A 16,273-nucleotide genomic window follows, 5' to 3' on the forward strand; every position below is an offset into this window, starting at 1 on the left:
ACGACGGCGGTGGCGGCGGTGACGATGATGGTGACGGAGCGCGTGGCGGCCGGAGCCCTAGTGCCCAGAGATTCGATTCGACTTATTAACTCGATTGAGAAACCCGACACAATTAATTAATTAATTCCGACATTGTTACGATTAGGATGACAATACTAATAATTGTATCTTGAATAATAAAAGTTTTAATTAAACACGGAATTTAGTTAGATATATATACTTCGACACGAGTACAAAAGCATAAATTCGACGCGACTTGCAACCACTCGGATTCACGAAGGCGCGTCACATGGCTTCAACATAGGCCATTTTTCCTGCTCTGTGAAAAATTCGGAACATCGCTACGTCATTTGGTGTTTTTATTAAACAATCAAGTCCTTTCCAGAAAGGAATCGGAGTTACCGATCCTGCTGTTTCAATTTTCGGCGCGCGCGTCGACACGCCGCCGTCTCAGTCTCTCCTGTAAGGCGCACCAATGCGCAGACGCCCTGCGTTATCTACCGGTACGGTAATATATAGTATCTATAATATCTTGGCGGTCTACGTCATCTGACTCGCAATATCTTAACAGTAGCGAGCGCGCGTGACACTCTGACACTCCGCTACTCGGCGACGATGATTGGTGGTGTGTAATGACGGGATACCGTCGGAGCACACGTCGGAGTTACACACGCGAATTTGTGCTCCGTTCGCACAACGGCGACAGTGACGTAAATAACGCCACCGATCGCCACGAGGAGGCTGCACTCACCCGCACGCAAGAAAAACACACGGAGTAGTAACCGGCACGACGATCACGTTAACGTTAGCCTGCCTCGCTGTCGTTAATCGCGCGAGATGGTTTCTCTCTCTCTCTCTCTCTCTCTCTCTCTCTCTTTCTTTCTCTCTTTCTCTCCCTCACTGCGACACGTCTCCTACGACATGGAGAGATAGGGACGACAGGAGAAGGAGGAATAGAGAGAAAAAGACGAAAGGAGAGAGAGGGAGAGAGAGAGAGAGAGAGAGAGAGAGAGAGAGAGAGAGAGAGAGAGAGCAAGAGTGGCGGACATGCGACAGATGCGCGAATACGATTTGTTAGTAGAGAAACGTGACGCGCGTAAAACACGCAGTACCTCATCCGTTCTCGAAAATTTTTTGCTCCACCGACGTTAAAATAGATAAGACTTACTCTCGGATCAAATCTGGTCGAGGGAACGACAATCTCGATCAAGAACAATCACATCGGGTCCTTCAGTCACCTCATTCACTCTGTCGACACTTTTTCTCCTGCTTTTCCTCTTCGCTCCTTTTCTCAAGAAGGAAATCTCTTAAGCATGGTATACAATACATGGAGTAAGTGTGGAGTAGCATAAGGTAAATAGTAAGCATAAGGGTGTAAGTAAAATAAATTAATTTTATTTCCTACTCCTACTCCATTTTTTATGTTTACGCTCAGCCAATTAGAGCGCAGGAATAGTGCTGTGAATAATGCAAACAATGCTATTAGTTTCATAAAATCGTAAAAAATTATATGGCAAATCGTTACTCTTACACTTATTCTTTACTCTACGCTTACTCTATGTATTGTAGACCATGCTTTACGCGAGACGAGAATTTGCAAACATTTTCCGAGGACCCGCCTCCCTCAGGCCTTGTTTTTTCAACGGTTCGCTTTCCGGTCAACCCCGCTTCCTCCACTTTTCCTCCTCGTCGACCGTCGCTGCGAATTCCTCATCGTCGACAATCACGGCAAACAGTAGCAATACTCGGCGAAACTTTCACCTTCGCGTACCTTCCCTCCCTTGCCCTTACACGTGCACTTTACCCTCTCGTGAAAAAGGTTTCGTGTACCTCACTCTGATTTTTCTCTCGCCACCCGTGTTTTCTCACAGAGTTCGCGCTCGTCCTCTTCTTACTTTCGTATTCTCGAGAAAATTTGCGATCGAAACGTTCGAAACAAGATGTTTCTTGCAGTCAACATGTCTGCTAGGCCACCAGCGCGACGACCCACCGTGCCACGGACGATTTAGGCGCGTGCAGCGAAACTTCAGGTGCCCTTTGCGCACCTTATTTTTTATAGTTTTAAGAAAAATACATTTCCCGTTTCTCGTTGAATCATTTTCACGAGATGAGGGCGGGGGCGAATATCGGACGGAAAAGAAACAATATCTTTGAACCAAGAATTAGAACTTTTTTTAAATAAAAATTTTCTTCATTGCGGTAAAAAATTTCACTTTTCATATTTCCATTCTAGACAAAAAGTTACTTATCTTTACTAATCCTTATAGCATTTTTACAAATAAGTATTCCGCACTTTGATTTAAATCGCTCCAATGTAGCGCAACGTTAGAATCTCATCATTACTGGCAAATTCAATTAATTTTTTTCACCAAATTCTCTCGCATTACTTTAATTAGCACGGTAACAGATATTGACAATTAGAAGAAAAAGAAAATGATTTTATTTGAAGAAATTTCTTACAATTGCTCGCATATAAGGGGATCTTAAAGTCGTCTGGTTTACTGACTTTTCGAAGTAAATTTGTTAATTGGCTTTATAGAATTGCAAAACTCTTTTACAGAATTAAAGTACGCATCAAAATTTAGAAGAATACGGCTGAGTTAATATCATAAACAAAATAAAATTTTATTTTTGGTACATAGAGCTGTTACTTGATGAAAATATTTGCTTAGTATACAAAATCTACAATCAAGAGGCACGGTAGTGCCTCGCGCCAAGTGTACGCGAGCGAGGCACTGCCGTGCCTCTATTACGCGAGACGCCATTTGCGAGATTCCGTAGTTATTAGATTCTTAATAACGGCTAAATTAATTGATTTCTAAATAAGTTTAATGGATAGCTTGCATCCGATTTATATAACAAAAGTGTTTTATTTTTTCGCTACGTGACTTACGAGCGAAGATATCGCGATTTAAAGTTTTGCGGAAAGAATGGACGGTAAGGAGAGAGATGTAACTAACCACAAAGCTCGGAATTTACAGAGTGTTCGACAGAATATGTGGACCTTGAAGGTATTAAATAACGTAATTCCCCCCCCCCCCAAATGATAGGATAAGATAAACAGTTTATTTTTTGTATTAGAAATTATTTGTGTTACAAGACATCTAACTTGTTCCGAGGAAATCTTAGTAAATGATTTTAGAAAGAACTATTTGATGAGATAATCATATTACCCAGCAAACACAAAGTTACATGTAACGTGCTTGTTAGTTGTAATTTCCCACTCAATAATATAATTGCAATATAACACACGTGTTATATTACAATTACATTGTTGAGTAGGAAATTACAACTAACAGGGGCTCGATTCTTGAATTCATTTGCAAGAGAAACGTATTTGCAAATTCTGTTCTTACAGAAAAGTTGAAAATTTATTGGCTATCGTATGGCTTTTAACCAATAAACTTGCAACTTTTCTGTTAGAGCGGGTATTTGCGCATACGTTTTCTTGCGAATGAATTCAAGAATCGAGCCCCAGGTACGTTACATGTAACTTGGTGTTTGCTGGGTATTATTATTATCATATTATTTGAATTTTCAGAAAAAACAGTAAGAAATTTTATTATGAAAAATTGTTGGTTGTTACATCAAAATTATCTTTCTTCTAAGCCAGTGTATGCTGCTACTGATAAGTTCACCGAGGTTTATCCCTTTTTAAATTCAGCGAACCATCATATAGAGAATTGCCAGTGCAATTCATATCAAAAAGATTAACTGAAGGTGTACTTTATAGTTTTTCAAGTATGCCATTATCTTATGGCAAGTCAGGTGACAGAATAGTTACAAGTGTTACAAATGTAATTTTATTTAAAAGAAATATACTTTATTTATTTTAAAAATATATACTATATTGCAACTGTGTGACTTTTAAATTAAGATATTGTACAACTATCTTTTTTAGATTATTGAAAAAGATAAAAAGCGTGAAATCTTGTCTGAAACAACAAAGTATTTAGATTATAGTGTCACCCAGCTGGTCTGCCGATGACGTGGTCACAACCTATAATATCGGAGACATGTTTATATGGATGCCAAGGATCATCTCTACGTCTTAGGATCGGTTGTTCCAACTTCTTGGTAAATTTACCTACCAGGTAAGCATGTGTCTATCTTTATTTCTTTTCTTAAATAAATAAAGACAAACATATATTTATCTGGATAGGTAAATTTACTAAGAAGTTGGAACAATCGACCTTTAAGTCCATTCTACAATAGTCGCAAGTCGCCAGTTGCCTTTTGCGACCGCCAATGAACATTGAGCTTTACGTATGGAGCTCGATAATCATTGATTGTCAGTGGCGACTTGCGACTATTGTAGAATGACCCTTAGTCTATTTAGTAACTGTCATGCATTCTATATGAGCTGGATATACATATAGATAAGGCACAGAAATATACAGATAAGGCTTTTAGTCAAATCAAAAACTAAAAAGTAAGTATTTAAGTACTTTGTTTCCAAAAATTTATTCTAATTAATAAAATTCTTTTCATACATTTACAAAGATCACATTCAAAATTTTTATTAATATTTTTAATTCTCTAACTCATTTTTTTTGTAAATTGAGACATACATAAGACGAAAAACTTCAAAATAACTACACTGAGAGAAAAGTGTCTAATATTTGCAATTATAATTGCATAGTAAAATAGTTGCAAATATCATTTTTATAGTTATTATTGCTATAATGTTAGTGTAAATAACCATGTATGTATAGTTGTGCCAAACAGGATAAAAATTTTACTATAAATTATAATAATTTAAAATAATAATATAGTAGAATATCAAATAGAAATAGTCAATCGAATTAACCATTTTTGTATAATGAATGCAATCTCAATTATGGTAAATGTAGCTAAATTGCTAACATTCGCTTAACCATTCACTGTTTATTCTCAAATTACTATTTAATTATTTACTATTTAGTTTTTAAAAATAACTAAAAAATAAGTAAACAAGATCATTTAATAAATAAGTATTTCCATAACTACATTAAAATTTTATTTTACTACATTTTTAATTATAAATTTTACTATATTACATAAATTTAAAAAGTATGTAATTCGCGGATCGCCGCTAGGCGACGACGCACGCGGCACTTTTCTCGTAATGTAATTTACACTCCAAAGGCTACATAAGCAGACCACCCACGATGACTGAAAACGGATCAACCTACGCTATCGTAGTGAGCTTTCGGGGCCTATGTATTTTTTTTACGTCTTAAAGACACATCTTAGCTGTCATGGCTAAATTTTAGCTTCGGTAACGAATCCTTTTTAAGAAAATGTATTAAATCCAAAAAAACTTTTCTCTCTGTGTATAAGTAAAACGTATTACTATAGTATATGATTCGTTCTTCTTTAATTATGGTCGTTATCATATCGATTTCTGTTTTATTTTGTCCACTGATAAATTATCATATTATATAGTATATTCTACCACACATAAATCACAATTATGGCACGTTTAACCATACATATGGTTGTATGAACGAATGCTATAGTTATTGTAACCAGGGTTGGCATTTTGTCCACTTTTTTTTATTTTGTCCGGGACACTGAAAGAAAATAGACGAAATGAAATAAATGGATAAAATAGACAAAATAAAATAGAAATCGATAAAAATCGATGAAATGTTAATCGACATCAGTGTTGATAGAACTGAGATTAATTTTATTATATTTAGTACTATTTTGGTACTACTGTAGACAATGTAGAGAATAGAAACAAATATTGATATTAATTAAAGGCAGATATTATCTATGTCTTATATGTTTAAGTTTTGTTTTGTTAGGTGATTAACAATCAAATTTTAAAAAGATATTTATAGTATTTTGTCAAAAACCAAAGTTTTTATTTAATAAAGTTTATTTTTCTGAGTTTGTTATTTTATTTAAATTTCTCCAATTTTGTCCATTTTGTCTAGCACATATATTTCTTCCGGGGCGGACAAAATTGGAAAAAATCGGGGGGGTTTTTTCCACTCTGAACAGTAGATGCCAACCCTGATTGTAACACTAATATAGTGTTAACTATAATTTATACTGTTAATTTAACTATAAAAATATTGTTACGGCCAAAAATAACTATAAATTATAGTTAAATTATGGTAAATGCAACTATTTTTTTCTCTCAGTGTACGAGTCGACTTTTCAAATATATATAGTACAACACGTCATTCCATATTTTACTTTTTATTCTCTTTGCATTAATTTAATATGGCATTATATTTATTGCTACTTTACAGTTAAGATTGTAATTAAATTGTAATGGTACATTTATAATTATATTGATTGTTCTTTTACAGTTATTGTTAATAAACATATTGTTAATAAACAACAAACATATTTTGCGTGTTATTTAAAGGCTTAGGTTATTTAAAGGCTTAGGTTATTTAAAGGCTTAGGTTATTTAAAGGCCATAAACTACATTCACAATTTCCACAAGAGCCACGCTTTTGTTTCCCATTACAAGCCGGCACATGAATGCATGTTCCAAGAGCATTAAGTGAAATACGGACAAAATAGATTCATTGTCAATAACTGTAAAAGAGCAATAAACATAATTATAACAGTACAATTACAATTTAACTACAAAAAAAAATTTTTTTAATGTAATTTTTGTGAATGTATGAAGAGAATTGTATTAAATTGTTTCGGGAACAACAAAATATTTAAATAATTACTTTTTAATTTCTCTAAATTTTTCTAAATTTGACTAAAAGCCTTATCGGTATATTTCTGTGTCTTATCCATCATATGCACGTATATGTATAGACATATAACTACATAATGTTATTCTCCTTTCTCCGTCTCTCTCTCTCTCTCTCTCTCTCTCTCTCTCTCTCTCTCTCTCTCTCTCTCTCTCAATTTAGCAATAACTTTTTCTATCAATTATAACTTATTTACATGTGCAGATAACTTATTTTATGTTATTTTTCTTCCTTTTTCTTCTTATTATTTCTTAACTATTTCTAATTTTCTCTGTCTCTCTCTCTCTTTTAATTTATGTGTAAATAACTTATTTTTATGTCACTTTTTTAATTTTTTCTGATTATTATTTTTTAACTACTTATAATTCTCTCTTTTCTTATTTGTCTACTCATTTTTCTTTTTCTATTTTAGGTTAGGTTTAAATAAAGTGTTTCTTCTTCTCGTTCTTTTCCCCGTTGAAAAGATGAGATGGAATTCAGATAGTTATCCACATATATGTGGATTCCCATAGATTTGGGATGGTTTGTATGTATTCTATACGGATAACCATATGGAATCCATACAAAACCATCTAAAATCTATGGGAATCCACATATATGTAGATAACCATCTGGATTTTTATCTCATCTTTTCAACGGAATTAATATAATAACTAAAAATAACACCAAAACTAAAACTATAACACAAAGTATTAACTTATCTCAGAATACTTTTTTCTATTAGAAAAATGAAAATTTTGTGTAATATACTTATTTGATTGTATACAACATATAGTGTTATACTAATCTTCAAATTACGGCACAGTCGTTTTTTCCTCCACGATGTAATAGGCACATTATAAAAATGAATTAAAATATAATCAGAAAAGAAAACAAAACCAATATAACTTGTCATTTTTATTTAATCTCAGTATCAATCTTTGATTTTATGCGATATGGACTTCAAAATTGTCTTATAAATCTTCATATATATTATAAAAAGAAAGGAGATACCTGTCACAAATTACAAAATGAGTAAAATCACAACAAAATTATCTTTTTAAAAAAAGGTATAAAAAAACGCTAAGTATACGCGCGCAAGAAATGCCCTTAAAAATCTATTCTTGTACAAAATTTTAATTTGACACTATAAATGTATAAAATTTTAGTAAAATAATTTTTTCCCAAAAAGAACAAAAAATTTATTTCCTCTACAAAAGTAATGATATGAAGAGAATGCGCCAACTATGAAAATGGATGTTCATACGAACTAGAATATCTACTTTTACAAATAATTATTTGTATAAATACTACAAATATTTTATTACAAAAACTTGGCGTCGCTAAACCGAATAATTTGCCAGCTCTCTTTCTTATTCTCTTATGCGTGTATCTGAATGTATATGTGTGTGTGTGTGTGTGTGTGTGTGTGTGTGTGCGCGCGCGTGCGCGCGTATGTGTCTAGTATATAACTTTGTTTATAAGAAAGTGATTTTTAATATCTCGGTGAACTGATCTCAGAACACTGATATGTTCTTTCTCACACTAATGGACACTGTGTTACACTGTGTCTTGCTGGAAAGCACACTAAAGCGGGTCACACACACTTTCCGTAGAACGTAACAGTAAGGTTTTGACCAATCACGTACTTGATTTAGTCGCTTACTGTTACGGTCGCCCAATTCAACATGTCGAAACCTTACTGTTACGTTCTACGGAAAGTGTGTGTGACCAGCTTAAGGGCCACCGCACAAACTCTTCCATAACGCGTTACGTTAAGTTAAGTACTCCATATGAACCTAAGTTGTACTTAAAATTTAACTTAAATCAACGCACAAAGAAATCCTTAACGTAAGAACTTAAGAACTTACGTTAGGGCCACCGCACAAGCTTTTTCGTAACACGTTACGTTACGTTAAGTGCTCCATAAATCTAAGTTCGTACTTAAAATTAAACTTACATCAACGCACAAAGAAACTTTTAACGTAAGTTCTTAAGTTCTTACGTTAAGGATTTCTTTGTGCGTTGATTTAAGTTAAATTTTAAGTACAACTTAAGTTCGTATGGAGTACTTAACGTAACGTAACGCGTTATGGAAGAGTTTGTGCGGTGGCCCTTAAAAGTTTCTTTGTGCGTTGATGTAAGTTTAATTTTAAGTACGAACTTAGGTTTATGGAGCACTTAACGTAACGTAACGTGTTACGAAAAAGCTTGTGCGATGGCTCTAAGTCTTATGCGTGCATACGTTCATGCACGGTCAACTCCTATATGAAATTTCAGGCCGCGTTAGTTCATTCTGGTATATTCGGCCAGGTGGCGCTTATATCACTTTAACGGTCAGAACTTAGATTTGTGATCAGAACGTGATATATATTACGGATATCTCTTGTGAAGATTTTTAATTTACAATAGAAAAAAAGAAATTGGTATAAAGTGCGTGTGGAACGTGTATAAAGAATATCAACAATATTGTCTGATAAGGTAAGTTGCATATAAAATATAAAAATAAAAATATCACAGATAATAGAGGTAATCGATAATAGAGGTTATGTTAGTTTTAGTAGTATAGTTTTATATTTTACATATCAATTTTATATTATAATAAAATGTTTTGCATATATTTTTGTAAACAGAATTTGTGCTAATTTTATAAGTACAATTTTTTGCAATGTCTGTCAGATTATAAAAACACAATAATTATTTGTGCACGTGTGCCTAAAGATAATAAAGACATAATTTTTAAGATTCTTTTATTTTTAGTTTGCAGTTTTCAATTTTAATCATAGTTGAATGGATTTGTATTGTACAACAGCAAAATACAACAGCAAAATTAAAGGTAATTGAATAAGTGATAATTATTACTTTTGTTAATTTATTATTGAATTGCATAATATATTAATATGTACTTTATTTATCTTTGCAGGAGGATTTATCGACTCACAAATTGGTCCGCTACAAATACCAAACAAAGCAGGATATGATACAGCAATAGTTTTAGATTTTTTTAACGAAGTTTTTGATTCCATTAACGCACACACTTTGCGTCCAGAAACTCCTTTACGTGTTGCAGTAACTGAAAATAGCAAACATCATGATTTTTGGCCATATGCTATTAAATTATTATCCAACATGCGGTATGTAACAAATATGATATTGACACAAGCAATTGAACTTTATAAAAAGAAGCAAAGTCGATATAAAAAAATATTAAAAATATAAATATTATATTTTATAGCTTTAATAGCACGTTATTTGTTCTTAAGTTCTGTCAATACATGTTTCTAAGCATGTTTTTAAAAATAAAAATATTATATAGAATAGTTTTGTCTTTTTATTTGTATTATTCCTTAGTATTTAATATAAGTATAAATTTAATACTCGAAGTATTTATTTTGTTAGTAATTAATTATTTATTTGTAATGTTTTAATACACCAAAATTAAAATATTCCAAATAAATATTACTAACTAAATAAATACTACGGTATTAAATTTATCTAAGAAATATTAATAAATATATATATATACTATATTAGAGGTCGGCCATATTGAATATTAGTTCGTCTATGTATATTCGCCCAGGTGGCGTTCGAAACACTGTTCCAGATCAAACTATGGGAGTTGATTATCTATTTACTTTATAATCTGTGCATACGTTCAAATATGTCTCTATCTTTCTCTTGCTGTCTCATGCGTGCGTGTATAACGTTAAACGTATATAATGCCATTACGATTTCGATTGTAAAAAAATTGTAATTTTAAGTAATTATTATTTTAGTATGTAAATTAGATTGTAAGTAAGTAATCTTGTATTAAAGCAAAGTTGGCGCAGTCTCTTCATATCATTTTTGTAGAGAAAATAAATTTTTTATTCTTTTTTGGGAAAAGATTATTTTACTAAATAATATATGTACAAAATAAAACCGTATTCCTCTAGGAATAACATATACGAACAATATCATGTAATTCAAACTAAGATTAAAAGTCTAGAAAAAAAGATTAGTTTCATAAACTTTTTATAACTGCAAATACAGATAAAGGTTAGAAAAAGAACAGTGTGAAAAACATTTTGTTTATTTACGGTATAAAATCCAATTCATATGATGATATTAATACGTGTACTTTAATTGCGGAAAAGTATTTCCGAATCTATAAAAGAAATACATACGAAATCTTGTTAATGATATGCACGAATGACTCTACATTATTGACCCCAATCAAATTTAACGGACACTTTAGCATCTCCTTAATTGCGCACGCAGATGTTTTTACTTCCGTAAATAGGCATTTTCAGATGCATTTAAATCCTGAATGTCAACTTAAAAAAAAAACATCAATAACTGTCATGTCTAGTCATTTAATAATAATCATTTAAATATCTTAAATAATTATTGGCCTAGTTTACACCGCACGACCTGACCTATACGGCGACTTAGGTAGAAATCATGTAATTTTTTCCTTAAGGCAGAAACGTGAAAAGTTTCATGTAACTATCTTTCTATTGTGTTGAATAGAAAGAAACAGTAACTTAAAATTTTTCACTTTTCACGTTTCCGCCCTAGAGGAAAAATTACATGATCGATACTCTAAGGTAGGCTAGTAACAAATTGTTTACATCGTGTAGACCTATACATAAGTTTGGACCACGGTTTGGACTAATGTAGGTAAGTAGTTTATATGTGTATGCTATAAAGCAGACCCATCTATTAGCATTTGCTGGTACACTTACCCGCTTTATAGTGCACCACCGTTTACATGCGTTACGTTGTGTGGCCTAAAATGGGTCAGGGATCGTAAAAAAAGTAACCTGACCCAAACAAGTTCGCGAGTGTTTACATCGTTGTGACCTATCGTGTTTGGATCGAATATAGTGTATAAGTCGCGGACTAAACGTACGGTGTAAACGTGCTCATTTACAATCATTAAAAATTTCATAATTTCAAAAGTGCTCTTCTACAAAAGTAAAAACATTTTTAATAATAGTCACAGATTAATATATATATATATATCAGTTTCCAATATACTTATCGTACATGTATATTATTAAATTATGTTTATTGTTATAATCATTAAATCTTAATAACAACTTTTCTCTATTTACACGGATGTTTAAAATAAAATTGTTTCTTATTATTTTTACATAATAGCATACCTTATTAAAGGCGCAATTATTGTAAAAGATCGCAACGTGAATGCTCTCATATATGCAACGTGTACATATTGATGGTATTTATTTCTATCCTCTTATCCTTTTATCATTGCTTGTTTTGATCCATTTTGATCAAGGATTATTCATTCTTGACTCCATCGATTTACGATTAGAGGGAATACTTTTGTACTCGAATTTATCGCGAGTTTTCCATGGCCATACCATGGATCGTACTCTGGCCTCCATTAGTTTTCGATAAGTTGTCAATTTAGTTGTTGATAATTCACCGACGATACCGATAACTTCAAACGCGAGCCTTCGAAAAACGCGCTCTTTACATCTAGAATCTTTTTCGAAATCAATTTAAAGTGAACATCTTTCCAAGATGTCCGCGTGCCGGTTTGATCGAGCGAGCCAGAACACTGTCTCGCGGTTCAGATTTAATTAATACCACGTTGATTTCTTCACGTGGCGCTTGTATTGGTCTACAGCTTAGTGGTGCTCGCCTTTAGCGTATCTTCCGTAGGTTTTTCATCCGCTAGGATAGCGTTTAGGTCGACATTTTGGAGGGAGATGTTTTGACTGCTACCTAATAAAATTAGATATTTCTTAAGAATCCAAATAAAGTTTATAAATAAAGAATAAATGCTATTATTATACATCAAAGATCAAAAATTTAAGAATAATAATTTACAAACATAAAATTAGCGTACTGAACAATTTGATAATAATCCTAACAATACCTGCATGTGCAATAAAGAGATCCTTGAGAAATCCAAGTTCCTTGGTAAGCATCTTAATCTTTTCCTCTAACAATTCGTTTTCCGTTTTTAGTTGATTTACTCGTTCCAAGGTTTGCTGCGTGCGTAATTTGCTCTTCACTCTGGATCGTTTCACAGCCTGCGCAACGCGAGAACATTGATGATAGTACGCATATGCAAATATCATGCGCAATTTACATGCAAAACTGATAAATTACCTGGTTATTCCGATCCCGTCGCTTTCGATAATCTTCATCATCCTCGTCTTCCTGTATTTGCTTCTTTCGTCTACTGTTTTCTTTATTTTTTGGCGCCATCTAAATTAATGTGCAAAGACAAACCGTTAGTTTCATAAATTTTTAATTGTTTGAAAAATGGATAAGTTTTACCAATTGAAATTGACAGGATATCCAACGTAATGGATAATTTTTTACGTTTTTTTTTAAATAATGGAAATATTTCCTGTCAAAATTATGAACAAGTTCTTTAAAAAGAATCTTAATTGTGACGTCAAATAATTCTATATTAGTAATGTTAACAATTTTGTTCCAAGAATTAAAGAGAAAATGGGAAGCATAAATATAAAATGGTAATAAATATAAAAGTTTCAGCAAAAAACCAAACTAATCCAAACGTTTTGTGTCTGGATACGTCCTCATAAAATATTAATCTAAACCTACAACTTGTGCCTATTGTATATCCAAAGAAAAATTATTCACACACAATGAATGGTTTAAGACGAGAAATTTTTTGTTTTCTAAAAATGTAACTCTTAGACGTGTTTAATTCTTTTAGAAACGTATTGTACGTTTTTCTTTTGGGCTTGTATTTCTCTTTTTTTTCCTGGTGACTTAAACTTACATAGCGGATCCGGATTGCTCAATCGCATCGCGCTAATCGCGATCCCTAGAAGTGAATGTGTGACAAATATCGATATTGGCGTTTCAACTGCTTGTCTGCCACAGGCCGCCGATCATTACGTTAACTTTGTGCCAGCGTCGCGTAAACGCCAGTTTGTGCTCCGTATTTACCCAATAAGTCCTTGAAGTCGCCACCATTAAGAAACCGGCCCTGACATCTTCGTGTCAGCGTGCATGGAGACCTCGATTCGAAAAACCGCGAGATTTCATTGTGACGCGACACGAGATCTCGAATTTCCAGCGAATCGCACTCGACATGACGTCTCGTTAATCTTGGAACGCTATTTTTCTTAACATTAAGAGAATTCTAAAGTTGTCCTGTTTTACTAATCGATTTGATTTTTTTTAATTCACTAATCTTTTAATTGCATTTACAAAATTAAAAATCCTTTCCCACAATTAAAGTACAGACGGTAACATAATGCGCACGTAAGAATTTCATACAAAAAAACAAAAAAAATTACAAATTAAAAAATTTTTTCGTTTTTTGTATAAAATTCTTACGTGTGCATTATGTTACTGTTGTTTGTACTTTAATTGTGGAAAAGGATTTGTAATTATGTAAATACAATTAAAAGATTAGTGAATTGAAAATAATCAAAATAATCGGTAAAACAAAATAGGTTCAGCATTCTCAACGCTACTCTCTTTATTTTTAAAATTTTACACTCTTACAATTTTTTTGTACATTTTTCAACTTTATAATTTGCAAAGTGTTAAAATAACTAAACTAACACTATTTTAATGAAAAAAATCCCACAAAATAACATTAATTTAAACTGTTAGAATTTTAATAATAAAAATTGTTATAACGAAAAAAAAACAAATTTTCAGAGTCAACTGCGGTGACAAAATTTATTTAAACTAATGGTACTTTGTACCGTCACGCCAGTTTTCAATTGCGAATTCATCCATAAAATATAAACAGATAAACATGACGTTCGATCAGACGCAATTGGCATCAATCGCTGATACGCATCACCACCATTTTACGCGTTTTACATTTAACGTGTGTAATTGTACATTATACGTCTAAAATATTTTAAATTTGATTTATTCGCAAATAGAAAAGGATCGGCATTCTTGACAGATAGAGTCTTTCATTGATCGACCGATCGATCGCGTTGAGTTGCATTTGCGCATAACGAGGATGCTCGATCGACGAAACTCGGTATACTCCTAAAAAATACGAGAGAGGATCCGCTGCGCAATGATTTCGCTCGCATTGTTAGCGTTACAATCGCGCCCAGTGCCGTTTCCGCGAATTGATAACATTAAACCCTTATATAAATCTGACATCATCGGCCGCGCTGCTATACGTATGTATACCGCGCACCGTGCATACGTAGAAACGAAAAACATCGAGCTGATGCACTCCCGCGCGTAATGGAGAGACAAACGTCCGCCTTACAAATTTCTCTCGTTCGCGAGTTCTTCGTCCTGCCTTCCGGGCAAGCCGGTGTCCTTGCGCGCGCGCGATTCTCCTTCTCGCAGGTGGACGACGCAAACTCACCGGGATTCCACCACCGAGCTCCGCGAACGTGACACCATCGTCGTGGAATCCGTACGTCGGTTGCATCTCGTCTTCGTCGTGTGCGGTTTTCTCTCTTTCGTTCCTCTCGTGAAATGCGCGCGTGATAATACGTCTGGGCGTAAAGTCGCCTGTCATATCGGTTTGTTGTTTACTTCGCGATGGAACGCACGTAGTTGAGCGACGTAGATAGAGTGAGATGGAGTGCGGGGTTGGGGGAGGCGGGGGAGGAGGAAAACGAGAGGGAATGAGATAGCGCGCGGCAATTAGCGCGCTCTCTCTCAGGGTCAATGTTTTCAGCATACGCAATAAGTTCCTCGGCGATTGCACCGAATGGCGAATTTAAATCCCTCGACAGTGAACACGTATACATACATACAATACGCAAAACGCGAACGACGCTCCTCTCCTTTCGTCATGAAGAGTGAAGATATGGAGCGAGAGATGATTTGCGAGGCGGCGGCGGCCGCGTCTCTAAATAAGACTGCGATGCGTGACCCCAATCGAATTTCGTTAGCACGCACGCTTCAATACACGTATACATCTCGCGCGCACGGAAAAGAAAAAGAGAGCAAATAAATCAAACAAAGCTTTAAAGTCTCGATGTCGTTCGGAAAACATTTGTGACGTATGTGTACGATTATGTACACACACACACACACATGTGCGTGACTCGCTATCGCGACACGAGAGAGCTCGTCATCCACGTGGGCTCCCTCTTTCTTTCTCTTTTGTTGTAGCTTTATCTACTCGGCAGATCTCATACCTCTCGTCTGAGTTTCCCAAATCACCTCGTTTGCTTGTAAAACTTCTCCACGTACGGGTAGCGGGTACGCAACTGTCTCACGTGTCCTTCAATAATTGTCGGCGCGTCGACGTTGATCGACGCGATCCGTTCGGACAGGTCATGGGATGACGCAATGCGCACTATGGATCACGACAGTGTGGCCAACTCGGATTGTCGTTATCTCACTAAAAAACACTTCGTAAATTCCGTTAAAAACCACACTAAACTCCCTTGTGTCACGTCCTAACCATTTGTCCAAATTTATGGACATTTTTTTTTCCTCCCATTAACAAGTAAAATCACTTAATAGCGCCAGGCATGACGCGCACAATGACACCAGACGCCACCCTCGGATAGGCCAATGTAACGCGACCCCGCGTATGGGAGTGGGAATATCTTAAGCGGCGTCCCCACGCCATGTCTTAGAATAAGGCGCGC

At 34.3% G+C, this 16,273-nt stretch overlaps 3 protein-coding genes across 6 annotated transcripts; 1 reads left to right on the plus strand and 2 right to left on the minus strand.

Moving 5' to 3' along the window:
* The first annotated feature begins 8,963 nt into the window (after nt 1-8,963).
* Nucleotides 8,964-10,009, plus strand: LOC118646832. Its single transcript, XM_036290570.1, has 3 exons — nt 8,964-9,170; nt 9,450-9,525; nt 9,613-10,009. Exons 2-3 carry the CDS (start codon nt 9,480-9,482, stop codon nt 9,906-9,908), a joined length of 342 nt encoding a protein of 113 aa, XP_036146463.1. The 5' UTR covers nt 8,964-9,170; nt 9,450-9,479; the 3' UTR covers nt 9,909-10,009.
* Nucleotides 10,010-10,745: 736 nt separating this feature from the next.
* Nucleotides 10,746-16,138, minus strand: LOC105832729 (CCAAT/enhancer-binding protein gamma). 4 transcript variants are annotated; one of them, XM_028191848.2, is made up of 4 exons: nt 15,815-16,138; nt 12,816-12,914; nt 12,580-12,736; nt 10,746-12,425 (listed from the first exon to the last, which is right to left on the minus strand). In XM_028191848.2, the coding sequence occupies exons 2-4, from the start codon at nt 12,912-12,914 to the stop codon at nt 12,322-12,324; spliced, it is 360 nt and encodes a 119-aa protein (XP_028047649.1). In that variant the 5' UTR covers nt 15,815-16,138; the 3' UTR covers nt 10,746-12,321. The 4 variants fall into 4 exon arrangements, with proteins under 4 accessions (XP_028047649.1, XP_012529371.1, XP_012529370.1 ...); XM_012673917.3 differs by lacking the exon at nt 15,815-16,138 and adding an exon at nt 15,031-15,808 and having other exon boundaries at nt 10,746-12,421; XM_012673916.3 differs by lacking the exon at nt 15,815-16,138 and adding an exon at nt 15,031-15,808.
* Nucleotides 13,553-15,024, minus strand: LOC105832730. The gene is made up of 2 exons (XM_012673919.2): nt 14,399-15,024; nt 13,553-13,806 (listed from the first exon to the last, which is right to left on the minus strand). Exons 1-2 carry the CDS (start codon nt 14,477-14,479, stop codon nt 13,579-13,581), a joined length of 309 nt encoding a protein of 102 aa, XP_012529373.1. The 5' UTR covers nt 14,480-15,024; the 3' UTR covers nt 13,553-13,578.
* Nucleotides 16,139-16,273: the final 135 nt, after the last annotated feature.

The sequence above is a fragment of the Monomorium pharaonis genome, chromosome 8 (assembly GCF_013373865.1).
Source record: "Monomorium pharaonis isolate MP-MQ-018 chromosome 8, ASM1337386v2, whole genome shotgun sequence".
NCBI lineage: Eukaryota > Metazoa > Arthropoda > Insecta > Hymenoptera > Formicidae > Monomorium > Monomorium pharaonis.